The 26,801-nt window shown below is 56.3% G+C and overlaps 16 protein-coding genes across 16 annotated transcripts; 8 read left to right on the forward strand and 8 right to left on the reverse strand.

The window, feature by feature from the left end:
* Window positions 1-60: 60 nt before the first annotated feature.
* Window positions 61-5,166, forward strand: MRET_2927 (nucleolar pre-ribosomal-associated protein 1; the record flags this gene model as incomplete). Its single annotated transcript, XM_027629554.1, has 1 exon — window positions 61-5,166. The coding sequence occupies one exon, from the start codon at window positions 61-63 to the stop codon at window positions 5,164-5,166; it is 5,106 nt and encodes a 1,701-aa protein (XP_027485297.1).
* Window positions 5,167-5,213: 47 nt separating this feature from the next.
* On the forward strand, window positions 5,214-5,548 carry MRET_2928 (uncharacterized protein; the record flags this gene model as incomplete). Its single annotated transcript, XM_027629555.1, has 2 exons — window positions 5,214-5,401; window positions 5,428-5,548. 2 exons carry the CDS (start codon window positions 5,214-5,216, stop codon window positions 5,546-5,548), a joined length of 309 nt encoding a protein of 102 aa, XP_027485358.1.
* A 233-nt stretch (window positions 5,549-5,781) lies between these two features.
* MRET_2929 (ubiquitin carboxyl-terminal hydrolase 22/27/51) lies at window positions 5,782-6,987 on the forward strand (the record flags this gene model as incomplete). The annotated part of the gene is made up of 1 exon (XM_027629556.1): window positions 5,782-6,987. One exon carries the CDS (start codon window positions 5,782-5,784, stop codon window positions 6,985-6,987), a length of 1,206 nt encoding a protein of 401 aa, XP_027485417.1.
* On the reverse strand, window positions 6,982-8,697 carry MRET_2930 (protein of unknown function (DUF2424); the record flags this gene model as incomplete). Its single annotated transcript, XM_027629557.1, has 1 exon — window positions 6,982-8,697. The coding sequence occupies one exon, from the start codon at window positions 8,695-8,697 to the stop codon at window positions 6,982-6,984; it is 1,716 nt and encodes a 571-aa protein (XP_027485476.1).
* Window positions 8,698-8,841: 144 nt separating this feature from the next.
* Window positions 8,842-9,798, reverse strand: MRET_2931 (phosphatidylinositol glycan, class C; the record flags this gene model as incomplete). The annotated part of the gene is made up of 1 exon (XM_027629558.1): window positions 8,842-9,798. The coding sequence occupies one exon, from the start codon at window positions 9,796-9,798 to the stop codon at window positions 8,842-8,844; it is 957 nt and encodes a 318-aa protein (XP_027485474.1).
* Window positions 9,799-10,215: 417 nt separating this feature from the next.
* On the forward strand, window positions 10,216-12,153 carry MRET_2932 (zinc finger protein, C2H2 type; the record flags this gene model as incomplete). Its single annotated transcript, XM_027629559.1, has 1 exon — window positions 10,216-12,153. One exon carries the CDS (start codon window positions 10,216-10,218, stop codon window positions 12,151-12,153), a length of 1,938 nt encoding a protein of 645 aa, XP_027485472.1.
* A 175-nt stretch (window positions 12,154-12,328) lies between these two features.
* MRET_2933 (monomeric glyoxalase I) lies at window positions 12,329-12,940 on the reverse strand (the record flags this gene model as incomplete). Its single annotated transcript, XM_027629560.1, has 6 exons — window positions 12,329-12,378; window positions 12,408-12,425; window positions 12,461-12,481; window positions 12,512-12,840; window positions 12,872-12,896; window positions 12,925-12,940. 6 exons carry the CDS (start codon window positions 12,938-12,940, stop codon window positions 12,329-12,331), a joined length of 459 nt encoding a protein of 152 aa, XP_027485471.1.
* A 111-nt stretch (window positions 12,941-13,051) lies between these two features.
* Window positions 13,052-14,450, reverse strand: MRET_2934 (tyrosyl-tRNA synthetase; the record flags this gene model as incomplete). The annotated part of the gene is made up of 2 exons (XM_027629561.1): window positions 13,052-13,260; window positions 13,289-14,450. 2 exons carry the CDS (start codon window positions 14,448-14,450, stop codon window positions 13,052-13,054), a joined length of 1,371 nt encoding a protein of 456 aa, XP_027485648.1.
* Window positions 14,451-14,619: 169 nt separating this feature from the next.
* On the reverse strand, window positions 14,620-15,276 carry MRET_2935 (endosomal cargo receptor (Erp3); the record flags this gene model as incomplete). Its single annotated transcript, XM_027629562.1, has 1 exon — window positions 14,620-15,276. The coding sequence occupies one exon, from the start codon at window positions 15,274-15,276 to the stop codon at window positions 14,620-14,622; it is 657 nt and encodes a 218-aa protein (XP_027485647.1).
* Window positions 15,277-16,896: 1,620 nt separating this feature from the next.
* Window positions 16,897-18,243, forward strand: MRET_2936 (solute carrier family 29 (equilibrative nucleoside transporter), member 1/2/3; the record flags this gene model as incomplete). Its single annotated transcript, XM_027629563.1, has 1 exon — window positions 16,897-18,243. One exon carries the CDS (start codon window positions 16,897-16,899, stop codon window positions 18,241-18,243), a length of 1,347 nt encoding a protein of 448 aa, XP_027485607.1.
* A 45-nt stretch (window positions 18,244-18,288) lies between these two features.
* Window positions 18,289-18,649, reverse strand: MRET_2937 (NADH-ubiquinone oxidoreductase 9.5 kDa subunit; the record flags this gene model as incomplete). The annotated part of the gene is made up of 4 exons (XM_027629564.1): window positions 18,289-18,335; window positions 18,376-18,459; window positions 18,498-18,555; window positions 18,596-18,649. The coding sequence occupies 4 exons, from the start codon at window positions 18,647-18,649 to the stop codon at window positions 18,289-18,291; spliced, it is 243 nt and encodes an 80-aa protein (XP_027485477.1).
* Window positions 18,650-19,009: 360 nt separating this feature from the next.
* Window positions 19,010-20,596, forward strand: MRET_2938 (uncharacterized protein; the record flags this gene model as incomplete). The annotated part of the gene is made up of 1 exon (XM_027629565.1): window positions 19,010-20,596. The coding sequence occupies one exon, from the start codon at window positions 19,010-19,012 to the stop codon at window positions 20,594-20,596; it is 1,587 nt and encodes a 528-aa protein (XP_027485469.1).
* Window positions 20,597-20,663: 67 nt separating this feature from the next.
* MRET_2939 (uncharacterized protein) lies at window positions 20,664-21,064 on the reverse strand (the record flags this gene model as incomplete). Its single annotated transcript, XM_027629566.1, has 2 exons — window positions 20,664-20,906; window positions 20,939-21,064. The coding sequence occupies 2 exons, from the start codon at window positions 21,062-21,064 to the stop codon at window positions 20,664-20,666; spliced, it is 369 nt and encodes a 122-aa protein (XP_027485467.1).
* Window positions 21,065-21,176: 112 nt separating this feature from the next.
* Window positions 21,177-22,243, reverse strand: MRET_2940 (protein transport protein SEC13; the record flags this gene model as incomplete). The annotated part of the gene is made up of 4 exons (XM_027629567.1): window positions 21,177-21,189; window positions 21,219-22,105; window positions 22,144-22,215; window positions 22,241-22,243. 4 exons carry the CDS (start codon window positions 22,241-22,243, stop codon window positions 21,177-21,179), a joined length of 975 nt encoding a protein of 324 aa, XP_027485587.1.
* Window positions 22,244-22,387: 144 nt separating this feature from the next.
* MRET_2941 (pre-mRNA-splicing factor ATP-dependent RNA helicase DHX15/PRP43) lies at window positions 22,388-24,697 on the forward strand (the record flags this gene model as incomplete). Its single annotated transcript, XM_027629568.1, has 1 exon — window positions 22,388-24,697. The coding sequence occupies one exon, from the start codon at window positions 22,388-22,390 to the stop codon at window positions 24,695-24,697; it is 2,310 nt and encodes a 769-aa protein (XP_027485588.1).
* Window positions 24,698-24,766: 69 nt separating this feature from the next.
* MRET_2942 (nuclear pore complex protein Nup85) lies at window positions 24,767-26,772 on the forward strand (the record flags this gene model as incomplete). The annotated part of the gene is made up of 2 exons (XM_027629569.1): window positions 24,767-24,799; window positions 24,826-26,772. The coding sequence occupies 2 exons, from the start codon at window positions 24,767-24,769 to the stop codon at window positions 26,770-26,772; spliced, it is 1,980 nt and encodes a 659-aa protein (XP_027485585.1).
* Between the last annotated feature and the right edge of the window lie 29 nt (window positions 26,773-26,801).

A 26,801-nucleotide genomic window follows, 5' to 3' on the forward strand; every position in this document is an offset into this window, starting at 1 on the left:
CCGTCCAAAAAAAAGGGGGCAGCCCTGCCCAGGCTTCGATCGCACGGCCAACGTCTGGGCATGACGCGCCCGTCGGCCAGCGAGCTGTGTGAGCAGCTAGCGAGTCCGAGTGCGGACGTTGTAGCCCGTGCGCTGGGCGAAGTGCGAGCATGGACTCGACTGCATCCATCTGAGCTCGGTGACTATGGCGATGCGATTATGATTCGTGCGTCGGACGAGCGACTGCGATGGACGGTGGCGCTCTGTACGGAGGGGGCGATACCCCGAGTGCTCGATGCGTGGACGCTCGCAGAGAAGCGCGATGTGCACCCGCTGCGTATTTTGGTGTTTCAGGTGCTGGCGCAGATCCTGCATCTGCTCTCGTGCCATCAGCCGAATCATGTGCATGGCGATGCGCTCCTTACGACGCTGCTGGACCCTGCTTCGCCGTGGATGGCGCATATCCAGGAAAGTGTGTCGCGTGCATCGCAGCCGACGAAGCGTGATAAGGCGAGTGCCGACATGATCCGGCTGCTACTGGCGCTGCGGCTGTGCACGGCGATGGCCATGTATGCGCGTGGCAAGTATGCGCAGATGGTGTGGGAGCGCTTCCATTGGACGAGCGAAGCGCATGCGCGCATGGCGTCGATGCGACGGCGAGCGGGCGCGCAAGCGGTGAGTATGCGCGACATGGACGTGCGCACGCAGTACCTGGCGTTTCTGCTGGCTATGCTCACGCAGACGTATTCGACCGCCCTCAAGATGGTCGTGCTGGATATCGGGACCGATGCGTGGCAAGCGCTATGTCGTGGTATCACGAGTGATCCGCCCGACGTTGTGCGCTTCGTGCTCCTGGTCGTGCACGAGGAGGTGTGCAAGGACGAGCAGCTGGCGCGGAGTGTCAAGGCCAAGTTTCTGGGCGATGTGTGCCCGCTGCTGTTGGGGCTGTACGCGCGCGAGCGTGAGGAGGCTGGGAGCACGAGCGTCGCGGACGTCGTGCACCACTTTCTGCTGAGCACGGCGACGCATCCCGGCTTCGGCATGTGCTATGCGGACCGTGGATGGTACGGCCGCGATGGGCAGGACAGCGATACCCTACACAACAAGATGCTCCTGCATTTGGTGCGCAAGCTGGATGTGACGAATGATTTGCGGCAGCAGGAGCTGGCGCTGCGTATCTGCGAGGCGTGTCCGGAGCTCGTGGGCCCTGTGTTGGCGCGCGCGGTGATCGACGTGCGTGCGGATCAGACGGCGTGCTACGTGCACTGGGCGTACGTCGGACGTGTGCTGCAGCTGCCTGTGCCGGCGCTCGGCGCGCTGCCTCCGCCGCGCGCTACGATTCTCGCGCACACGGCGCCGGAGCCGGTGTGCCGCGCCGTTGCCAAGGCACTCGCGCCGAGCCACGCGCTGCTGCAGTATGTGGCGTGCACGGTGTGTGCCTGCATGCTCGAGCGCATGTGTGCGTTCCGTCGCGCGGCGTCGCAGGCCGCGCAAGCGGCCGAGGAAGGGCCCGATGGGCCGTGGACGCGGTGCGTGGCGTCGCTGGAGCTTGCGTGGCGCACGCGTCTTCCCGCGATCGAGCTGGTTGCGCCGCTCATGCACAAGGCCTGTGCGATGCAGCGCGAGGCGGCGCTGCGTGTGCTGGCGCTGTACATGGAGGCGCTGCCCGGCACGGCGTTCGACACGCACTGGGATGCGGGCTCCCTGCTGACGCGAGCGTTCTTGGATCCGCCGCCGACGGGACTGCATTGGGAGCGCGTGTCGCAGATGCACGTCCTGCGCATGCTCATGTCGGCGTCCGTCGACATGCTGAGCAAAGTGCCGACGCCGTGGCCTGCGCATGCGCGGCGCTCGTACGCGCACTTTGTCCTCGTGGCGTACACGCGAGCGGCGCCGGCGCTGCGTGCGCAGTGTGCGGCGCTGCTGCGGCACTGGCTCGGGCGCACGGCGGTGCTGACGCACGATCCCACTGAGCTGGATGCGTGGCTCGTGCCGCTCGACGACGACGCGGACGTGCTGGCGTTCTGGGACGACTGCCTCGTGCGGTGTGTGCGCACGCCGTACCGCTACGCCGAGCGCATACGCGAGCTGGTCGGCGAGCATGCGGCGATGAGCCCGCTCCTCGCGGTCGTGTGGGAGCAGGCTGAGATCCGCCTCGCGAAGCGCTTGTGGACCGACGCGCAGGCGCAGCGCATCGTCGCGTACATGGCGCGGCTGTGTGTCGAGCTGCTGCGCCACGGCTGTGCGGCGCGTCCGCTGCGCACACTCGCGCATCGCATCGGCGACCCGATCGCCGCGTGGATGGACGCGGCGTGTGTGGTGCCTACGCGCGCGGTGCCGCATCCCGTCCTGCAGAGCCGGCCCGCGACGTACGCTCGTGTGGCCGACACGCTGAGCGCATACGATGCGCCGCTCATGCTCCAAGTGTGGCTTGAGCGCGTGCATCCCGCGCACGCGCCTGACCTCGTGTCGTGCACGTGGGATGCGCTGGATCGGTGGGCGGCGCGCCATGCGCTCGCGCCGTCGCTCCAGGCGCGCGTGTGGGAGCATGCGACGACGCGCGCGTGGCTGGAGGCGGAGGACGCGACGTACCTCGTCCGCCTCGTCGCGTTCCTGTGCACGATGCCGAGCGCGCGTCTCTTGCGCCGCGTCGTCGATGTCGTCGTCGAGCGCGCCGCGAGAGCGCCGGCGCCGTGGCTCGCGACGCTCGCGCGACTCGCGCCGTACGCGTCCGAGGCGCATCTCGTGACCCTGCTGCGTGCGTGGCCATCGCCCGCCGAGGCGAGTGAGGCGCAGCTGCAGGCTCTCGCGCAGCTCGTCCCGCACACTGGCACCGAGGCGCTGCGCCTGCTGCACACGCACATGGCGTCGCTCATGCAGCGTGCCTCGGACGCCGCCTGCGACGTGCTCGACGCCGTGCTGGACGCGACGCTCCCGCCGGGCCTCGATCCGTTTACGCCCCCGACGCATGGCTCGCTCGCGGCGCTTGCGCACGCGAGGACGTACGTGCCGCGCGCGCTGCCCGTCCTGCGCGACACGACGGCGGCTCGGGCGATGTATGCGGCGGCGAGCGCGCCGCCGCCGCGGCCGTGGGGACCGTACACGACGCTCGCGGCGCTCGAAGGGCCGCATGCGTGTGCGTCGCCGCCTGTCGCGTCGCTCGTGCCTGCGTGCCTGCACGATCCGCTGGCGTGTGCGACGGTCGCGGCGGCGTACGCGCTGGACGCGGCGTCGTGGGACGCGGCGCTGGACGCGGCGCTGCGAGGCGCCTCGCTCACGACGTTTTGTGCGCCGCATGTCGCATGGCTCGTGCACACGTGCGGCAGCGACAGACTGCACGCGGCGCTCGTCGACGTGGGCCTGCGCTTCCTGACGCGCCGCATGGCCGAGGATGCGCACGACGCGCCTCGGACCGTCGCATGGACGCGCGCGCTGCGGCGCATCGTGCGCCGCGTGCCGACGTCGCTCGCGGAGCCGATGCTGGAGGCGATCGTGCACCACCGCGCTACCGACACAGACGCGATACGCCTCGCGCTCGCCGTCGCGCGCGCGTGCACGCTGCGTGACAGCGTCGCTGAGCGCCTGCTGCACGCGCTCGTCGCGCAGACCGACGTGGTGTATGCGGCGACGCACACGCCCGCGTTCCGACGGCCGTGCGTCGCGCTGCTCGTGCGTCTCGTGCAGCGCGACTCGCTCGCGACGCCCACGACGCTCGCGCGCCTCGTGTACCTGTACCGCGGCACGACCGATGCCTGCGATGCGGCGCTGTGGGCCGTCCTGGAGCGCGGCACGCGAGACGGCGCGTGGGCCGCGGCGTGGTCCGCCGACAAGCAGACCGTGCCGACGTCGCTGCCGCTGGCATCGTGCCTCACGGCGCTCCTGTCGCTGCTGCCGACGGCGTCGTACGACCCGTGGCTCGTGCTCAACCTCGTCGGCGGCGCGATCCTCGAGCGCGAGACGCACGACGCCTACCTGACCGGCCTCGAATGGCTCGCGATCCTGCGCACGGGCGCCATGGGCCGCGTCGTGACGTGCCTCTCGACGCACCGCGCCGCCCTGCGTCTGCACGCGATGCGCGTGCTCGGCCAAGTGCACGCGTCGCTGCAGCCGACGGCGTTCCGTGAAAAGGAGCTCGTGCTGCTCGTCCTCGAGCGCGTCCGCGACGCCCTGCCGCCCCCGCCGCCCACGTCCGTCGCCGGCACGTACGACGAGGTGCCGTGGCTGCCGTCCATGACGACCATGCTCGCCGCCCACGCCCTGCGCCTCGTGGCGACGCCGCACGCCAGCGCCTTCCCCGACGTGTGCCGCTACCTCCTGCAGCGGCCGCGCCTCGACGTGCTCGATGTGCCGATGCTGTACCGATCGCTGCACTCCACGCACGACTCGTGGGCCGCACAGCGCGCATGGATCCTGCGCTTCCTGCACGACGCCTGGCAGGCGCACGCCAGCGTCGCCGACACGCCGCACCCGCGCGGCTTGCAGCGCGCCCGCACGGAATGGTCCATGTTCAAGCGGCGGCACGTATGGGACCTCGTGCTCAGCATGTACGGCACGATGCTCTCGTCCGCCGCCGCGCCGGACCACCGCTTCGCTCAGCAGCTCGAAGACGTGATGCTCGCCGCCGCCGCGATACCCCATGTCGCGCAGGACCTCATCACGCGCCGCGGCCTGCTCGGCTGGATCACGCTGCGCATCGCGAGCGAGCGCCCCACGTCCGAGCGCGCCGTCTTTTGGTACACGTGGCTGTGGACGCTGTGTGCGCCCCCGTCCCTGCCGCCCCACGCGACGCTCGCGCGCCTCGAGCGCCTCGATCACCAGCTCGACGGCGCCCTCGTCCCCGCCGTGCTGCTGCCCGCGACGCACCTCGTGCGCACCGCGCCCTGGACAGACGCATGTGCGCGCCCCGCGCTCGCCCTCCTCGCCGTGCTCGCCGAGTACGCCGCCCTGCAAGATACCACGTGCCGCGATCTCCGCCCCTGCCTCGCCGTGCTCGCCCCCCTCGCGTCATGGCTGCGCACACACCCCGATCGCGATCTGCACAGCACGGCCCTGCGGTGCACACTCCTCCTCTCCGACGCCGGCGCGCCGCCACCCCACATCCGCCGCCTGTTCGCCCTGCTGCGCCTCGATCAGGTGCCCGCCACCCGGCCGTGGGCCGCGGCCGCCCTTCGTAGCCTCCACCTGTAGCAGCGGACCTTGGCTGCCGGCCATGACACGCGTGCGACTCCCAACGCATGTGGCGGCGCGTGGTGAAAAGCAGGCCGGGTGCGAGCACCTGCAGAGCGAGACGCACGCGCAGCTCACGCTGTGGCTCGAGCGGTACGTCGCCGGCCTGCGATACGGCCAAAAGCTGCTGGACGGGCACATCAAGCCCCAAGACGGCTCGGACGATGCGCCGACGCGCCGCGCCAAGCGGTGCAAGGTACGTGTGCGCCACAGCTGACCCAGCTCGCCTACCCGACGTGCGCCGCCTGCGGCATCGATTTGCGGCGCCCCTTCCTGTGCCTCTCGTGTGCGCACGCAGCGTGCCTGTTCCGTGATCCGGTGCGCGATGCCTCGCTGCCCGTGACGCGCGGAGCGGCTCAGGCCGCCGCGGACGGCACCGAAGAAGGATCGTCGCACATCGGACTGCACCTCGCGGAAGAAGCCCATCCCTACGCCTGCGACATCGTGCACGGCACCCTGTTTTGCTCGGCGTGCGACGACGTCGTGTACGACCCACGCTTCGAGTACGTCTGGCAGTGCGAGACACGCCGCTCACGCGTGCCCAGCATCAAGGAACACGCACTCGACCAGCTCGGCATGAACGACGCCCGCACGCCCCACAGCGAGTCCCTCCCATGCGTGTGCCGCATGCCCCGCGGCCTGCGCAACATGGGCGCCACCTGCTTCCTCAACGTGATCTTGCAGGCCTTCCTGCACAACCCCCTCCTCCGCAACTACTTCCTGAGCGACAGGCACAACGCAGCGCTCTGCTCGCTCGGCCGCGACTGCCTGGCCTGCGAGATGGACAAGCTGTACAAAGAGTTCTTCGGCGCGTCCGACACGCAGGGCCCGTACGGACCCACGTCCTTCCTCTTCGCCATTTGGATGGACGTGTCGTCCGCCGAACTATCCCAGGCAGGGCAGCACGACGCTCACGAAATGTTCATCAGCGCTCTCAACGGCATCCACAACGCCCTGACGGCCCACGCCCTCGAACGCACCAAGCTGCCCCCCTGCCCATGGACGGACGACCGCCATCTCGAGCTGCTCAGCGAGCACGCCGACGACCACACACCCGTGCCCAAGCCTGCCGTGGATCACGTCGCCATGTGCCCCTGCGTCATTCACCGCACCTTCTGCGGGATCCTGCAAAGCAGCGTAACGTGTCAATCGTGCCAGCTCTCCACCCACACCCACGAGCCGTTCCTGGACGTCAGCTTGCAGGTACACGCTCCCGGAGACACGGACGAGTCGAAAAAAAAGCGCCACGACCCCAAGAAACAGAAACAAAGCATCGAGGCCCCGGCACAGACACTCCATGCAAGTCTGCTGCGGTACTGCGCCCCAGAACAACTGCCCGAGGCCTCGTACCGATGCAGCCACTGCCAAAAGAGCGCAAGAGCCACCAAGCAGCTGCGCCTGTTCCAGCTGCCACCCGTCCTTTGCATCCAGCTCAAGCGCTACGAACACGGCCTCAGTGCGACCAAAGTCGATACCCGCGTCCAGTTCCCCTTCGTGCTGGATGTACACGAGTGCTGCGCACACACCGCCCACGGAGACGAATCACTCGATCCGTACGCGTACGCCTACGACCTGTTCACCGTCGTCGTGCACGAAGGCACACTCACGTCAGGTCACTATACCAACTACTCCAAATGGCGCGGCTTGTGGTACCGCTACGACGACGACAAAGTGACGCGCGTGTCAACCCACCAGGTCCTCGAAGCGCGTGCCTACCAATTGTTCTACCTTCGTCGTCGCTTATGGAACCAACCAGGCCACGGCATCTATACAAACTCATAGCGCACGAATCCAGGCCGCAATGCGATCCAGCGTATCACTCCGCTCCGGCTCAAACCACAAAAAGAAGGGGTAAATGTGCACGCCATCGATCGCCTCGTCCAGCACAACGCGGCGATTCTCTAGCGGTCGCTGGTCACACGCGTGGCGCTGGACATGAGAGTCGTGCCTCGATACCCATCCTTTCGTGCGCGGAAATTGGTCGCGCCACGACATGTTATGCGCTCGGTCTTCCGAATAGTCACAGTCACCCGAGTACTGCGGCACACCCGACACAGTGCCCTCCGCCATGCGATGCGCCAACGTGACATGCTGCTCAGAATTCAGCTCAGCACGACCCGTGTTAATAAACACGTGCCGAGGGAAGCCACAAAAGCCCCAGTGCGGTGGATAGACACCCGATTGGGCATCGAGCTGCAGCGACACGGGCGAAATATACGGGTTCTTGTACGTCTCACTCGCCGGTAAACGGCCCAGCAGGGGACACACCGCCGAGTTGCGGTACAATAGGGAGGCAGTAATCACATCACTCTGATTGTTGAGCACAGTCGTAGAAAACGGATTGGGCGCGGGTAACGGACCACTGTGCGAGCGCGAGACGTCACACCATGGCGACAAGAGCAGCAAGGACCCCGGCACATTCTCCACACCTTCGTCCCGGAGATATCGACACAAAGCAAGGGCCAGGTTGCCGCCAGAACTGTCACCGGACAAAATGATATTCTCAGGACGGAAGCCGCATGTGCGAATCAGGTATAAGTACGCCACAAAGGCATCCAGGAGCGCAGCAGGGTAGCTACCGTGCTCGTAGTCGCCATGCCGAGCTAGACGGTACTCCACCAAAAAGGCGCGCTGTGGCATACCCTTTTCGCCCTCAAGACGCCGAAGAAGATCACGACAGAAGGCAGCACTGGGACTCTTCTCGTTGGCGGTGCCCATCCAATACGCACCACCATGCAAATGCACGATGATTCGCTCATCAGGCATGGCCCTATCACTAGCAGGGATAGGCTCATCGGGAGCCGCAACAAAAAAGCCTGAGATACAGACAGGCTTAATACGCTGCAGCTTCATGGCCCGTGCCAGTTCCCCACGGATGTCACCCGGCTTTTCACTCTCACTTCCTGAAAGAACGGTTTGAGGATCGATATGGACATAGAGACTTTTTGTACACTTCGGCGGCTTCTCGCTGGGCTGTCCAGTGAGTAGGATATGGGTTTTACAAATGAACACCGTGCATCGTCGGATGAGGGAGACAAGCATAGCTTTTTTCCACGTCCACGACCTGCGTGGACGATTGCATGGCGGAATATTTATGACAGCCTTATAGGGAACATACAAGCATAGCATGTATGTGGCAAATGCAGCACAATACAATGTTCGGCAAGGTTCCATCGCCCATATCGGGCGCTGGACAAAGAACTCTGACAGCTGACCTTGACCTTGATTCGGAAAGTCGGTGGTCGGAAGGGTCAATGGAAAGTGAATCATGCGCATCGTACGACGTCCCGGCACGGAATCTCGCTGACCATGCAAGTCAAGGTCTTGCTCACGCTTCCTCTGGACGTGGGGAAGGGGAAACGGAAAAGATAAACGCAGCCATTTGTCGTCATCAAGGCCATGGTCAGATGACATAGATGCATGATCCACACAAAAGCTCTTTTGCGACTTCGACTCGTACGAAGCGTCAGGAGCTAGACTGCCTTTTCGCATGAGAAGAATACGGCGCGAAGGCGTGATCTTGTCACGAGGCGAAAATGGCGTGAAACGGCCCCTCGTGTCACACTAGGGAATGGGGCCCTATGATACGTTGATTTCCCTATTGACAAAACACTAGATTAGAATTGATCACCCCAGTCAGCCAAGACGGACTCCACACGCGCTGTCAACGCGCTGCAAGGGAGGCGGCACTAACACAGCCTCATCCCAAGGACCACGCATTTCGGTCTTCCATCTCTGTGCTCGCCGCATCCACAGAGGGCATAGTAGGCACACGAAAAAAAGGGCACATGGTTCGAGGAACACTGCCACAACAGGGCTTACGCGCCACATGGCATACATGCTGGCACACACAAAGAGAGACGTTATAGGTACCACCATGCGCGGAATTTGCCGCTGATCACGCGTCGTCACATTGCCATAATACGTGTAAACGCGATCTCGGAGCAGAGGGTATATGGCAAACAATTGTAAGGCAACAAGCAGCAGTGCGTACACGTCCGCATCCATCGTAAGTCGACTGGAAAGAACAACGCTGGCACACATGGCCATATTTAAACTTATGGTGGATCTGAGGCGTGACCTTGGATCCTGCAACATGGAGTAGTCCGCGAAGGCCAAGTGACCGCCAAAGAGAATGGCGGCGCATGCCCACACACTCCCATCCGTTGTAGTCTCACTAAAAGTGCGCACGACAGGAGACAGGGCCTGTAATGCAAATATTAGGACAACGATGCTTGAAATGGTATGCGCGATGGACTTGCCCTCGTTGACAAGCTCGCTTTCCTTCGGCACGCAACTTCCCATACAAGCCAGTATAAATGTGGTTAGCGTGCTGAGCCAGATTAAAGCAGATGAATGTAACAGCCCCATATACAGATGAGCAAATATCGCAACAAAAAGAAGGACAATGGATAACTTCTGCCCGATACTGAGAGAAGACAACATGATAAACTCCCAGGTGGGAAATGATGCCGTAGCATTCGTTCGTAGCTGACTCAGAAACGAAGCATCAACATAGTTATCTTCGTAGGCTTGCTTCTTCCATAAAACCTTTTCCCAACACGCTGCTGGTGCGATCGTATCGTCGCCCATCACATTGGCCCTCCTTCGCGGCCCTCACTGCTTGGCTCCGAAAAGCGACGCGATACCGGCAGGCTTCGTGCAGAGTTGAAACACAACCAATCAATGTAGGGTATCCACACCCTCCACTGTAAGAAGGGAGGTTTGGTCCTATTCGCGCGTATTCTGAAAATGGAGATCTCGTATATATATTCGATTGGCCCTGCCCCCTGCTCGGCCGATCGATTACGAGTACTTGTGGCGCTTAGAGAGCCCAGATAAACCAATGAATATGTACGATGCAAGCGAGAGCACCGAAATTGGGTGGCAAAGCTCCCACCCTAGCGCATCGAGTCTCGGCAATCCATCATCCTCGGGATCTCCACGTCTCCAATACCGAGACATTGCCACTTCTACCCATTGGGTGACTCCAGAGGTATACTGTGAGCCATGACAAGCGCAACACAGGGACCTATTCCTATAATCAGGTCTGGTGAAACAACGAACAGCAATGCCATGCATGACGGTACACCGATGGCCAGGACTAACACCTCTGGTAGCTACTTGGGGCTCAGTGCGGGTCTGAGTGGAAGCGCCAGTTTCAGGGAAGCTATGGCTGTGTCCTTCGGTAAAGATGTTGCTGACTTGCTTGAATATTCGATTGGGCGCTTCTCCTCCTCTACAGACTCCGACGCCACTGTGGCAGGACCATCGTCTGTACGGCTAGAGTCAACTTTTTGCCGAAACTTTACTTGCTGCGGCAAAGAGTTGGATGATTTGCATGATCTTCTACAGCATTATGAAGAGTGTCATGTGCGATTTGAGGATGATGACACTGAAAGTATGGTGACTGATGAAGACATGGATGATGCAAGCATGACGACCGAGGCGTCAGCTTCATCGCAACACCCAACAGCAGCCGCACCTTTAGCTGCGACTACCGATGTTGGAATGAGCAACAGTTCTGTGGACGAAGAAATGCCATCAGCCCGATCACGCCCACTGATTTCTTCAACTATCAATAACACGCCCATGGTATCTACCACGAACGAAAACTTAGAGTACCCGAGCGCCTTTGACACTGCTGTTATGTGCTCTCCATCGGGTCGTGGAAAGAAGCGCACGCATGGACAGCAGGCTGGTGGCTCTTCCTCGAATCCCTTGTTCCGTGCACTACTCGAAAACGGAGGCCGTCACCCGCTCAGCATGTCAGGTACTTATTCGTCGCCCTTCTCGAGCCCAGGTACTTCTCGGGCGGGTACACCATCGATCGATTCTGAAAATGAAGCATTTTTAGGCTCGACAACGCAACCTACTATATTCTCTAACCTCAATATTCGCGGTAATGCTGCCGATGACCAGCTTCCGTCTTGTGCACCGCCGAATCTGTTCTTCCCATCAGCGAATGTCGCATCGCTGCAACGTCCAGTGAAACGCGAGCGCTTTGGACCAATTACTACTCCAAGTACGCCTTCTACGCCTACAACTGCCAATTTCTCTGGTTCGTCTACCTCTGCGGCAGACAACAGTACCTCTGAACATCGCCCATACAAATGCCCTGCCCCGGGATGTGATAAAGCTTATAAGCAAATGAATGGGCTAAAATATCACAGGTTGCATGGACACTGTAATCAAAATCTGCGCAATGTGAACTCCGGCAATGCTACTTCTTCGCCAAATACGGTCACGACAGCGTCGTCGACGCAAGGCTCGACGGCTCAGAAACCTTCAACTCCTAATGTACTTGGTGCTGGAGTCACATCCGCGTCTGCTTCTTCGAATGACACAAGTATCGGGACGCCTGGACCCGTGTTGGGATCAGGCGACGCGACGGCGAAATCTGAATTCAAGCCAGATTCGCCTCAAAGTGACGTCATAATGACTGGTATTTCGACGCCAGCTCAAGGCTTGTTTTCCTCTTTAAATTATGGAACTCCATTGGGGTCTCCGACCGCCCCTAACAAGCAAGAACCTGTATCCGTTTCACCAGCTAAGAACTTAAACAATGCCCAACCGGATAAGATGTACGTTTGTCAGGTTGGCAACTGTGACAAGCGTTACAAGAACCTTAATGGACTTCGTTATCATTATTTGCATTCGGGCTCACACGGTCTGCTGGGTCTCCAGCTTCTTCATGCAAACGGAGGTGGAGCAAGTGCCAAGGCAGATAGTGTGAGTGGTCGCCCTCCTGTGTCGACAGACACGCTATCTCGTGAGCAGATTGTCCAGGCTGCTGCTGCTGCCCAGGCTTTATTAAGCCAGCAAGGAGCAAATTGCAACAAGGGTCCTAACGGGAACACCAACCCAAACCTCACAGCTGCGGCTTTCCTTTCATCCGTGACAAATAACAATGCAGCGATTGCTATGGCCAATGCCGAGCCATTGTAAATTCTGTGTATTTCTATTGACGCATAACGTTTTTATTCGCCTGTTACGAAAGTCATCGGGGAGTTGATATTGTATTTTTCGAGGGAAATTAGAGAATTTTATGCCCAATATTTTTGTACTTGACATTGATGTGCAGAATAAAAATTTGTAGACTATGTGGGAGCTAAGCAATGGTTTACTTGGAGAATGAAAGCGTGCTTGGCACAACTTCAATCCAGTAGTTGTCTTGTTTGTCAGCCGAGGTTGTCACATACCTGGATCAAGAATGAAAGCTTGATTTGATTAGCACAACATTGTAACAACGTACCAATTGTCTTCATCCTGCCATCTGAAGGTCAAAAAACATTCGAAAACGTACCTGTCAAACGCTTTTGCCACTTGACACCGAGCCTTTCGAAACGCTCGCATGCTGCCTCAATATTGTCCACAGAAATAGCAAGGTGACCAAAGCCACGAGGCTCAGAGTTACCGTTGTGGTAAGACAAGTTGGGGTCATTCTCAGTGCCATGATTGTGTGTAAGCTCGAGAACAGCTTCGCGCTTTCCGAGAGGCTCGTTCTTCTGATGCTGATAAGCAAGGAAATACAGTGTAAAGTCGGAGCCTTCCATTTTATCAATCAGCTCCATGCCGAGGACATTCTCGTAAAAGTCCAGGGAAACCTTGGGGTCTTTAACACGAATCATCGTGCTTTATATAAGTTTTGCATTCAAATACATACTGATGAAAACGGAAGCTAGCAGTTTCTTGCCATCAGGTATACGTACGACGTACCTTCAGAATATCCCATATTGGCAAAAGGACAAGCCACGCAGCCCGGCGCACGGCCGCCCTCAACGCACACGACCTCCATGGCGTTTCAATGCACGTGATTTACACGAGAGTCGAGGCCTACGTGCGCCTATGGATGAACGGACAGGTTCTGCAGTGCTTCCGTGGGGGCATCTGCTTCAGCTTGAGCAGAATCATCCTGCTTTTGAGCATTTCCTTTCTTTCCCTTGCGCTGCTTGTATTCAAAACCGGCAGCTTTGGCATTGGCGGCCGCCTCTTCAGGCGATTCAGCCAAACCACCCTCTTCCTTTGTGAAGTATGGCGCAATCATAGGGTTGACTGGTCGTTAGTAGTTCCGAGCACGTACGCTTCTTGGCTTTGACCTTTTTGGCCTTTGGTTCCTCGTCGGGGTATGCGAGCGCTTTGATCTTCTTAAATTCTTCCGTCTCGTAGAGCTTCTGTACGGGTTCAAGCAAAGTATTCAAAGCGGTTGCGACCGCCGGCTTCAAGTCAGCAGGATGAAGCTTCTTTTCCTTAAAGTCCCTCACAAGATCATCGTACGAGACATAGTGAAGAGGACCTCCAAACTTCTCCGGACGCATAATGCTAAAAAGAGTGCCCTCAGGAGCCTCATCAGGAATAAATGAGCGGGATTGGCCTTCCAATCGGGTATGCTTGTCCATCATTTCAGCACGAACACGAGCAATTGGCATCAACACAGCACCAACAAAAGCCAAGACGCCATTTTCTTCCACTTCACCTTCCATGCAATAAGCAGCCTTAATTTTCTTCGACACCTCACTTGGTGAGTCGAGGAAGTCAATCTTGGAGTCTGTATCAGATGAAGACATTTTTGAGCCGTTCATGCCTGGCACCATGCCATTCATAATGTGTGCGCGCTTCTGGTAGCCGAGTTTTGGTAAGTACTGCTCAGCAAACATAAAAATCTTACGCTGATCAAGACCGCCAAACTGAAAGTCGACATCAAGATACTGCTCGTCCAGAGCCTGTAGACCAGGATAAAGCAGACCACTGAGGAGCGGACTAGCCACCTGCTTCACAACCTCGGCACCGGCCTTTTTGGCATCGTGCTCTGTTACCATGGCGGCTAGACGATACACGTCAAAATTGTACTTTTCAGTAAGTTGGTAAGAGGAGCCCATTACAAAGGTAAGACGTTCCGTAGGTACGCCAATCGACTTCATGACACATGTAAGGATCTGCTGATAATAATGGGCGCGATGCTTTACCAGCTCAATAGGCGCCTTCATGTTATCAAGGAATGCATGAATATCAGCAAAAAGCACTTTGACCTGGACACCTGCACGCAGAAAGTCAGCAAGCTTGGTGAGAGGAACCAAGTAGCCAACATGGGGGCGGCCAGTGGGGGCGGTACCCCAGTAACAGCGGAGGGGGCGTTCATTCGCGTCCAGAACCTGTTGAATAGATTCACCTCCAATTATCTCTTCAATCCCACGTGTGATTAGAGCGTAGCGCTCCTGCTTTGACAGTGTGACTTCTGCTGTCATGGTATGTTGTGCCGAATACTCAAAAGTGACGGTGGAACCAGAAGCCAAGGAGAAAATGCTGACTAAGCGTCACCAAACACATGTTCTACGGACTTGAGCATGACGAGGGGTAGGATGGCGCAGAACAGAGAAGTTTATGGGCACTATGCTACATAATGAATAACGGGGGTTATACGCGGAAACGCGAAGCGGAAGATCCTCTATCAAAGAAGTACTTGACCATGTACACTTGACCCACAGACACGCCCAAAATGATAAGAGCCTGAAAAATAGAGTAGCGCGTGATCCGGTGCTGAGTATGATCCACAAGCACATATCCCTGATTATCACGAAGACGGAAATAACGAAGCGTCCGCTCGATGGACGTGAGATCGGAATCGATTTTTGACATGGACTCTTCAACAGGCGATGATTGGTCACGCAGAAGTGCGGCCTTTGCCAATGGTAGTTCAAGACGTGGCTCTGATTCTACCGTGATATCAAAGTCAACGAGCTTCTCCTCATGCGTGCTGACTCGGTTCTCAAAGCAGAAACTGTATTCACCCGCTTCATTCGCTGTAAACACAAAGTCTTCCTGAGATGACTTTTCACCGTGCAAAATGATTTTATCGTGCGGCGAAATAAGAGTGTAATCGACGTCGAAATCACCACCTTCCTGCACAGCGAAGTAAAAGCCGACTTTTTCGTATTTTTGATCCACCCACGCAAAGTAACACGATTTGCCACGTTGAGGAACGCTTGCCGTGAGGGCCGCGGCATCCGTTATTGTTGTGTATATTGTTAATACAAGTAAGAGAACGGCCAGCGCATTCGTGCGTACACTCATTGTCGAACGACCGCTCTGTTAATCGTGTAGATAAGGGACACGTCTCCATGAGTTGGTGTCACCCGTTGGTCATGAATGTCACGTGCCGTGAAGCGAGCGAACCCCCACATGTGGCTCAACCGACGCTGCATACGCGTTGCATACCTCAAGCTACAAGTACATATGTTATGGTGTGGATGAAAGTTTTCGCAGTGTTTTCGTGAGTTGTTCAATGCCTTTAGCATTAGCGATACTCCAAATCTCAAATTCAGATGCCTCCTCATCAAGTGGGCCTATCCGAGCCTGGATGTCTGGCGACGCATGACGAATTGGGCGCGTTCGCGCAAAGTCCGTTCACGACTAAGCTGCTGAGCGATAACACGAATTAGACCGACACAGATGAATTGTTTCATACCCCGATCAATGTATGTCGAGATTTTATGTAGCCATTGTGCCGGTGACCTCAATGCGACAAACATATCGTCTCGAATAGCATCTACACATTGATGGGTTTTTCACAACCTGGTGGAAAAAGTACAGGATGTGGCATAAGGCACTTCATGGCTTCCAAGCCGTGATATTGCATCGAGCATAATGCATCGCGTGGCTCGAACACACCTGCCGCCAGTAGTGCAGCATAAAAACCTGAACCATGGCCAGCCGCCCAATGCGGATGACTTTCGATACATCCACATCGAATTCTTTTCGTATAACAGAGAGATGATGTAGCCGTAAGAATAGCAGGCATCGCTTTTCTTGTCGGTTGAGTTCAAGTTGCGAGCCGCCCAAAATGAGATCAGTAAGCCATCCTCGTCGTAAGCGAGTATCAGGCGCTCGGAATTGAGTGACAAGACCACGTTGCTCTACTAAGCACGCCTCATAGATAGCACGATCAGGATGAGAGTTGGCAAAGGGCACAGGTTGTCCTGTAGCAAACTGGGTGATGCAGGTTTCTGCCTCGTGCCAGACATCGCGTATCGCTTTATATTTTCGTAAGGGTCACGGGTCATGGAGACGTACTGAGAACCTTGGCCCGGCATGATAAGCGCGGCAAGTTTGGTTGGATCGGGCGTCGCGTCCATCCCTGACGGAACTCAGCGACATTTCGTACAGCCAATGAAGGTACAATACCGGATGATACCCACCAAGAAGCATTTAACGACGAGGATGGCAGGGAAAAAGCACAGTTCTGGTAGAGGCTGGTTCGACTTCGCAGATGCAAGTCTTCTCCGTTCAAGCGTCGCTTCATCCAGCACGACTCCGTCCGCTGATGAGCTTCGCATACATGCACTCTAGCTAAATACAGCGCCTTTGACTGCACGTACTTGTAGCAACAACGCAGGGTTGGCTCGACCACGTACCATGGACGCTGTCATCGTTGGGTACGTGGTTCGGTCGTCGCTACCGTGCATCGACTTTTCTTTGCCACCGTCTGACGCATATCTCTAATATTTTTGCATGGCTCTATGCGACGAGTGTGTCCAGCGCCATTATGGTGCGCAAGCTCTGAGCCCAGCCGAGCTGCAATAGGCATGCGCCAAGCGCCAAGATCGAGAATCACCCCGCACGGGTTCCATCTCCACACCACATATTTCCCACGCGCTCTCTCAGTCAGTGCGCGGCACAGGATATCATCAACCCATGACAGACGCAGAATGTGACATTTCGCAGACCCGTCCGCGAATGCTTGTCCCGGTCACTGCCGCTTTGTTGGGAATGTGTGTACTTGCACCATTTAATGCGCTAGTTTCCTCGATCGAATACTTCCACGATGCGTTCCGACTGACGCCGCTTGAGAGCGTGTTTAGTAGTGGTATCATGACCGTGTTTAATGCCACGGCTGTCGTGTGTGCTGTGACAGCTCTATTCCCGCAAGGCACGAAGCGATTCATGGTGATGAAGCGTATCCAGATCATGCTCGTTGCTTCCATGGCGCTGTCAAGTGTGGTCATTGTATCCATATGGATTCGCGGTAACGACGCACCAAGAAACCCGACCTTGTATTATATCATTCTTTTGGTCATGTCAATTGCTCTCGCTCTGGTTCAAACATACTTGCAAAATGCTACCATGGCATTTTGTACCAGCCTGGATATTCACGGGTACGTCACAGGGTACATGCTGCTGGGTCAGGCTTTGAATGGCGTCTTCGGCAGCGTATTGAATCTGGCTAGCTCCATGTCAGCGTCCAAGATATCACATGAGGCAGTTGCTCAAAACAAGAGGTCAGCTCTCACAGTATATGTGTCAACGGCCCTATTGCAGTTGGTGACTTGGTGGGCCTTTCGGCGCATGCTGCGTGCGCCCTTGATTAAGCAGCGCATGGAAGGATGGACACAAGTCGAACATGACAGACAGGGACCTGACATGTCATGGACGAGGATCAAGCGCGTGCAAGCGAGCTTGGTTCCATGGAGTGCTAGCATTTTTGTTTTATTCGCCGTGACACTATGCGTATACCCAGGCATCACGTCGCGGGTGCGTACCACTACTCAAAGCGCATGGCTCCAGAATGAGGGCGTATTTGTGGCACTGCACATCGTCTGCATGAACATCGGTGACCTTATGGGACGACGACTACCGATTATCTTCCCCGCCACGAATGTACGTCGTGTGTCTGTCGCTATCGCATGTACAGCTGCGCGGATTCTGTTCCTGCCATTCTTTCTTATGTGCCATCTGGGCAAGCATGTCTCCAGCCCCATACCTGACAGCTTGTTCTTCCTATGCGTATGGGGCATAGGTCTGACGTCGGGCTGGCTGTCTACCTCTCTTCTTATATGTGGGCCACAAAGCGTGAATACAGCACACCCACACGGCGAGAGAAACATTCTTCTGCAACAAGAGGATTCATATGAGATACCCGCAACGGAGCGCACGGCGGCGCAGGACGCGACGGTCGCCTCCATGCTGCTCTCGTTCTGGATCGTAAGTGGTCTGACGGCAGGAGGCGCACTCAGCCTCTTAGTCAATATATTGCTCGGATGAAGCGCTCAAATCATTGACATTGCGTATATCTACTGACGCTGCCACTTATTCGTCATCATAGCCGCTCACAGGCTGGCGTGGCCTGTCAGGCACTGTTGCATGTTAGACAAACGCAATAAAATAGAGACGTACATGGATACGTGACAGGAATGCGCTCTGCAGGCTTCCATCCGAGCTTAGCGCGGTATTGTGGGACAGTAACGACAGCGATGGGGCCTGTAGATGCGTTAGTGCCCTTGTTCTCCGGCACGTACCAATGGCACCGACAATCAAGGAGAAAAACACGACGGGGCGCTCATGTGCGGCCCAACGCTATAGCATGTTAGGATTCGTATAACTCCAAAGCACATACCATGTATTTGAACGTGTTCACAGCTGGCCGAGCCACGCTAGAAAAGACGCCCATGGTTTGATGCACAAACGGAGCGAGTCCCAATGAACAGCTCCAAAGCAGGGCGCCCGTTGACCACAGCGCCTCTGCCTGACACCACGTGGTTGTCACGTGAGGATTGGTGCATGCCACAATGGCTTGCATGCCAGCTTAAGCGTAGGGTGTCGGTACGTTGAACATCTACTCAATATTTGGACATCTTGTTTTCTAGTGACACACGACTGTTGCCCTGTTTCCATTCCGCACGGCGTTTCCCTAGCCCTTTGAAGCATTCATTTGGCTCTTGATTGAGCAGGGCTACGCAAGTATCAGTAGCGTAGAAAGGCTCGTTGACGGGATATACGTATTCGCCATTTTGGCGTGCATTCGCATACCATGGGGTCGCCCTACTATGATCATTTTGACGCAAGCTTAAACTCGTTTGTGGACTATTCAGAAGCGGCACCAGAGATTGGCGCATTCACGTTCGAAGATGGGCCTTTTAGCTCTCTGTCCGGTGCTGGCATCGGCAACACAGATGAATCCAGCCTGGCGCTGCAACGTACGAAATCAGAGGTTCTTCCGTCCAATGTCGAGGCTATGCCGAAGTCGCATGACATTTTGGGTGCTTTCTCTGGCCGCTTGCGCATGCAATGGCCTGCTGATGATATGCCATTAGGTATAGAGAGCAGTTCTTCCACGGGCAGCACGAGTTCCATTGTGAGTCAGTCCAAACAGACCAGCAGCGACGTCCCCCCTCTTGGGCCGCGTCGAAAGGGCGAGCAGCATATGCACAACACGACAGATTCAGAAAGTGAGATTGGTGAAGCGGATCACCCTGCTTTTGCTCCTTCAGCGCCACTGCAGGTCGATTCGACATCGCCACCGGTGACACCGCAGGCCGTGAGTCGTTCACTGCCTCAAGTCATGAAAATGCCAATGGCAGTCCCTCTCCAGGTTTCTCCATCGCAAGAATCTCTTCAACGCATGCGCCACTTACAGCTTACTTCCAATGTAGGCCCAGTGCTGCCAAAGACAAGAATGCAGGATAACCTCATGATGCTGATGCCTGAGTCATGGGCCATGTCCGCGCAGCCATTACAGCAACACATGGAGCCTCATATGCTGCATCATATGGCTGTAAAAAATAATGTCATGCTGGGCTCGTCGCCATCTTCGCAACAGACTGAGCCATCTCTGTGCATCAACCCCGCATCCACACAAGCACGCACACGACCCTCTAGTGTGGATGGCGCTCATATGCTTTGGGCACCCATTTCTCTGGGAAGTTCTCAGGAAGATCCATCACAGCAGCAAGGAGCCTTGCCGCTCTCCCAATCCCCATCCGCCATGCCAGCACAGGTTCATGCGCCCGTTCGGGCAATGCATCGGCCGCCCATGGCCTCACCGTCGGGAGTACGGCGAACGACGCATCAGCGACTCCCACGCAAGGCACAAAGCACCCCGCATATTCGCACGATGGACGGCGATCCAAGCCGTGCGTCAACAGCTTTATCCTCGCCCAACAAGACTCGCTCTTCGGCCAAGTCGGTTCGGCGGTTGCAAAGTCAGATGCGTCTCAGCACGACGCCCGGCCAGGGTGACCAGACCAAGACCCCGACAGGGCGTCTTCGCATGCGTGGATCGATGGCAGCGCTCCGTGAGGCAAACGCAATGCACGCGGCAAAGCAGTCACCGGGGCCACGCAAGCCTCTCACCCTTAGCTTTGTCAACTATGGCATCGAAGACGCAGAAGAATTGTGTTCTGCCGTGGCGCCTAGTGGCAGTTACAAGGTGCCACTGCGTAATTTCAAAGACTCAGATGATGAAGGCGAGCCTCAGGCATCAAGTCCTCAGGCGCCGCCTAGTGAGCCATTGACGCCACGAAGTCGAAACTCTCCCTCCGCACTAGCTCCTGACCCCTTGACACTACCCATGTCGATGCCCGGTCAGCACGAGATTAAACTCGAATCGGGCGTATAATGCTTAACCGCTTGTATATGACTACCTTTACGACCGTAGATATAATGTTGATTCTGGTGTACATGCATCACAAGTTGGGCTTGTCTTTAGTGGGTACCTGGAGACCGACGGTGCGTGCTGTGGCTCGGATCCGGTCCTTGTCAGACATGCCGTAGAGTGGGTTGTATTTTTCCATGAGCGCATAGTGTTTTCGTTTGCTGCGCAAAAAAAGTTCGACGTTGGCTAATGCCTGCACCGCATGCGGCGGCTGACCAGCATATAGCTGCGTCCATGAAGCCAAAGCGGTGGTCTGTGAGGCATTATGATTGCGCTGAGTAAGTCGTCGTCATGGCAGCAACGTACGGATGAACGGATCTCTGTCAGCACTCTCTCGGCAACTTCACGCGTTGACGCACGCGTGGTAGCCGCCTCAAGAGACGCAAAAGAAAAGAGGGCCGCAGCGGATGCTTTTGCCGCGGGAGATGCCATGATCGAGGCTGCAGTAAGGCGCTAAGAATCGCGAGGAAAAATGGGGCGGATTTCGTCGTCAACGGTGGAGGACTAGGCTCATTCTGCCCCTACGAGCTATTTTATACCTACATTATGCATCCAAACTGTCTGTTAGTTCACAGGGCGCACGTACTCGCTGATGCATTCCCAATCACCCTTGAGATTCTCCTTCCATAGCGACACTTTTCCATCGCCACAGCTGACAGCCAGCACATTGCCGCTGACGCTCCAACTGACGCGCCACACAGTGTCAGCAAACTTGGTGCGGTCTTCTGGTTTGGCGCCAGGCAACAGGGGTGTGCACTTCCACGGATCATTGGGCGTGTCCTGTGTCCAAATGAGCACCGTGCGGTCTTGCGATGCCGTTGCAAGATACGTCCGCGCAAGACCCAAGCTCGGCGCAAATGCCACATCACGAACCCAGTCGCGGTGTTGCTTCAGCTGATCAATTTCCACGTAGCGGTTGTGCTCTTCACTGAATTCCCAGATCTTCACGACAGCGTCACATCCAGCCGTGGCCAGGCGACACATCATGGGTGCACCTGGTTCCGTGGTTGCAGTCGAAACCGGCATCCATGATACGGCGTGACAGCCGCCTGGATGTGCAGCCACCAAATCGACAGACCACGAACCGTCTTCATTAAATGTGAGAACAGATACGCGTCCGTCTGACGAAGCACAGGCGAGTGTAGCGCCCAGCTCATGCGGTGCCCACGCGATGGCGTTCACCGACGCGGTATGCAATGCATGGTCCTTAATACGCGCCCATCCACCCGAGCCATAAGAGCCATTGGCAGGCTCATTCTTCCAAATAAACACTTTGCCATCGTATGACGCACTCGCCAGAATTGTGCCAAACGAGGGATGCGCCCAGGCCACCTGCCAAACTGGACCTTCATGGCCCACAAGCGTTTCACCCGCACCCACTGCCTCGCCTTTCTGCACATCAAATACCCGGATCGTGCGGTCCGATGAGCATGTGGCAAGCTTACTGCCGTAAAAATCGAATTGTGCGTCGTGCTGCAAGGTTAATTTGCACTGCTGTCACCTATACGCACCACTGCGTCTTCATGGTACGTCTCTACCATCTTGGCATCGGAGCTCAAGTCCGCTGTGCTCGCCTGCATTTCCTACACGTCAGGAACAAGTACATACCATCGTGTGTGGATGTGTGAATCGTTCCGACGTCGGTCGGCTACAGCCCTCTCCACGATGGATGCCACGCGGCCCATCGCACTGGTTCACGTGACTCGCTATCCACATTTTTTTGTCTGGTATGCGCGCCGTTGGCTCGCTGTGACCATGTCGACGAGCGTGCCACCGCCGCCGTCTACTCGTTCAAGTGACGACGAAAACCCATACCTCCAGCACCAGAAAAAGAAGAAAAAGAAGGATATGAAGAAGGATACATCAGAAGATGGTTCTCCATCCGATCCGCTGCAGGGTGTCGTGCGTCGGAAGGTGACAGGTGCTCAGGCGCGCCGGATCCTGGATAGCGAGACAAATGTGTTTGTATCTGACGGACCGCGTAACTACTCAGAAAAGTACCAAAAAATTCTCAAAGACCGCAAGGAGCTGCCCGTATATGCTCAAATGGACGAATTCTACGAAAAGTTCAACGCTAATCAAATTACCGTCGTAATTGGTGAGACTGGTAGCGGTAAGACTACTCAGATCCCACAATTTGTCGCCCTTTCAGACTTACCTCAGAAGAACAGGGTGCGTGCGGCTGATGGCGTCGAGGTGCCGCGCATGATTGCGTGTACGCAGCCACGTCGTGTGGCGGCGATGAGTGTCGCCAAGCGTGTATCGGAAGAAATGGACCTCAAGTTTGGTAAAGAAGTGGGCTACACGATCCGATTTGAAGATATGACAGAGCGTGGATCTACGTTCCTGAAGTATATGACGGACGGCATGCTCTTGCGGGAAGCCATGAACGATCCGAACCTTGAGCGTTACAGCACCGTGATTCTTGACGAGGCACACGAACGCACACTAGCGACAGATATCCTCATGGGTTTGCTGAAGGATGTAGCCAAACGTCGCCCAGATCTGAAAATTATTGTCATGAGTGCCACGCTCGATGCGCTCAAGTTTCAAAAGTACTTCAACAATGCTCCTCTTCTGAAGGTGCCAGGGCGTACATTCCCTGTGGAAGTGTTTTACACACAAGAACCCGAGAAAGATTACGTTGAAGCGGCCATTCGTACTGTGCTAATGATCCACCAGGCAGAAGATCCCGGTGACGTGCTCGTATTCCTCACGGGCGAGGACGAAATCGAAGACGCTTGCCGTAAGATCCGCACTGAAGGCGAAAAGCTGCTGGAGGAAGAGCCCGACCTCTGTGGTCCCCTCAAGGTTGTGCCGCTGTACTCGTCGCTTCCACCATCTCAGCAGCAGCGCATCTTTGACCCAGCTCCGGAACCGTCTCGTCCAAATGGACCACCTGGCCGCAAGGTTGTTGTAAGCACCAATATCGCCGAAACGTCGCTTACAATTGACGGTATTGTGTACGTGGTTGATCCTGGATTTAGTAAGCAAAAGGTGTACAACCCACGCATACGTGTGGAATCGCTGCTTGTCAGCCCTATTTCCAAGGCATCAGCCCAGCAGCGGGCAGGACGCGCAGGCCGTACACGTCCAGGTAAGTGCTATCGATTGTATACGGAGCGCGACTGGGCGAGTGAGTTGATCGAGCAGTCGTATCCTGAGATCCTGCGCAGTAACTTGGCCAACACCGTGCTGGAACTCAAGAAGTTGGGCATCGATAACCTTGTCACGTTCGACTATATGGACCCGCCAGCACCAGAGACCGTCATGCGTGCACTCGAACTGCTCAACTATCTCGGCGCATTTGACGACCATGGTAACCTCACCCCGTTAGGCGAGGTGATGGCCGAGTTCCCTCTGGATCCACAGCTGGCCAAGATGCTGATCGTCTCTCCCGAATTCAAGTGCTCGAACGAGATCCTGAGTGTAGCGGCCATGCTCAGTGTGCCGAACGTGTTTGTGCGTCCAAGTCAGGCCTCACAGCGCCAGGCAGCTGATGCGGCGCGTGCCGAGTTTGCCCATCCCGACGGCGATCATCTGACGCTGCTGAACGTGTACCACGCCTACAAGACCTACTGCCAAGACATGAAAACAGGCTCAGATTGGTGCTGGGAGAACTACCTTTCGCATCGTGCGCTAATCCAAGCAGACAACGTGCGGCAGCAGCTCCAGCGCACAATGGAGCGTTTTGACTTGTCGCTTGTGTCGTTGCCGTTTGAAGACAAGCGCTACTACTCAAATATCCGACAGGCTATCGCGTGCGGCTTTTTCATGCAGGTCGCGCACAAGTCGGCGGGTGGCGGTGGCCGAGGTGCTTACACAACTATCAAGGACAACCAAATTGTAACGCCGCATCCCTCGACGACACTCGACCACATGCCAGAGTTTGTCGTGTACCATGAGTTTGTGCTGACGTCGCGCAACTTCATCCGTACTGTCACTGAGGTGCGTCCTGAGTGGCTGCTTGAGTTTGCACCTGCCTACTATGATCCCAGAACATTCGAGGGTGAACTCAAACGCATCTTTACTGCCCTCCAAAACAAGGGGAAGAGGAAGTCGTAGAAATATTTCGAAATGTACCACATGCACGTCCCAGACGCAACTTTTGTAAACGCGTCTGCCTCACTCACAATGACGACGGCTGAACATGATGCGAGGATCAGCGTATGTGTACCCAATACTCACGATAGTTTTATACCCAATCGTTTACTATATTCACATCGCTTCAGTCCATCGCAGCTGCTCAGGCCAACGAGGCCCCACCACCCGAGTCAGCATGGCTAGCAGGCGGACCATCTGCTCAGACGATGCAGTACTACTACCGGATCGGCACGCTATACTGCGAGGCCATACAAGAGTATTTGACCAGCCTCGAGCCGCAACAAGGGGAAGATGAATCTGAGTTCGAGCGCCATGTACAGGACATGCATATGATTTTCCATCTGGCGCGAGTTCTGTATGTGCCGGAAGACGGCAGTGGTGTGGGTGTCGTTGGCGAAGAACTGCTACACTGGCTTAATGCACACGATGTCGCTCCAACGACTGAGCAGGGTCAGCAAATTGCGCAAACGATCCCGCCACACCAACACCCCGACTATTGGGACTATGTGCTCCGTTGCGTCTTGCGTGGCTTTTACGGCACGGCCGCCACTGTCCTTCAATCATACGTCGATGCGCCAGAATCGCCGACATTGCAGTCTATCGCGGCAGAGACTGTACATATGCTACAAACTGTGCCGCGATCCACGTCTTTTTCTACAGAGCAGTCGTTCTTGTCGGCTCATCGGCATTGGCACACGTCACTCCGAATATTTTTAAGCAGCATTCAGCGCAAGATGGATGCAGTGGAGTCGGAGCTACACCAAGCTTCAATGCCTTCAAGCAGTGATGTGCGCTTGGAACTCGAAGCACAATTTCGGTGCCTGTATGAACTGCTCTGTGGTGTCGAGGACCGCGTTTTGGAGTTTGCTGAGGACTGGAAAGAGGCGCTTTGTGCATGGGGTATGCTTGTTTCGCCTTCAATGAAGCGTGATGATGTTCCGGAAACTGTGCAGCACATTACGGCTTCACTGCAAGTTGATGAGACCCTGGCTCGGGAGACAATCTTGTCTCACTTGACGCGCGGTGATCTCGTCAAGGCTCTGAAGCAGTGCACAAATTTTGATTTGTGGATCGCGGCGCATCTGGGTGACTATTTCTGTAAAACGCAAGTGTTGGAAGAGCCTCAAATGTTGCCCGATATCCTCATGACATGGGCTGATACGCTGCTCGAGGAGGAACGACTCTGGCGTATGGCCCTTTCTTACCTCGATGCAATCCACACTACAGAGGCGCGCGACAAAATGCGCTCCATCCTGTTTAGTGTGCCACTTTTTGGCCGTGATGAATCTGACGATTTTACCAAAGTGGAAGAGGTATTGGGTGCATGTATCGAATATGGTATGGACGACGAAGTGCGCATCATTTGCCGACGACTTGCTGATGCTCTCTTGAAGCAACAAAAATACGGCGTGGCTATTGCTTATAGCGTACGAGCGCGCGATGCGCGGCAAGTGCAAGCCATTGCAGATCACATGCTCAACGATTATGTGACACATGGTGCAGAGCATTATATGGAGAGCGTCGATTCTGTCCCTCGCAAATTACTGGAAGATGTGCTCCAGGAAGAACAAATGGGCGTGACACCGTTTGCTACGTCTTCGAGCATTTTTTCTTCGCAAACATTTGCACCACTTGTTTTTCACATCAAGTACCACGATTTTCATCAGTTATTTTCTCAGCATAATACTTGGCGTGAGGCAGCGCAGCTTCTTGTGGGACTACTGACTAGTGATGTGACGCCAGCGTCGTTTTTGTCCGTATTGCTCGTTGATGCTTTGCCTTTACTGCAATCAACAACCACGTTGTTCTTTACACTGCCAGAAGCGTACGAACTTCTACGAGTCGCTGAAAAGGTGACCTCGGTTGAGGGTGACCAGGCAGACTTGTACTTCTACTGGCTCGAGCAATTGCTCGTCAACGACGACCATGATGAAACTCGCCGTCGAAAACTCGCCAACGAGCGCATGCTTGTAGTGCGACTCGCTCTGTCCCAATACATGTCGCGCATTGTCATTGAGTCAGATAGCTCTCTCTAGTGAAAAGTAGGGGAACATTTGCATGGTAT

Source organism: Malassezia restricta, chromosome V (genome assembly GCF_003290485.1).
Source record: "Malassezia restricta chromosome V, complete sequence".
Taxonomy (NCBI): domain Eukaryota; kingdom Fungi; phylum Basidiomycota; class Malasseziomycetes; order Malasseziales; family Malasseziaceae; genus Malassezia; species Malassezia restricta.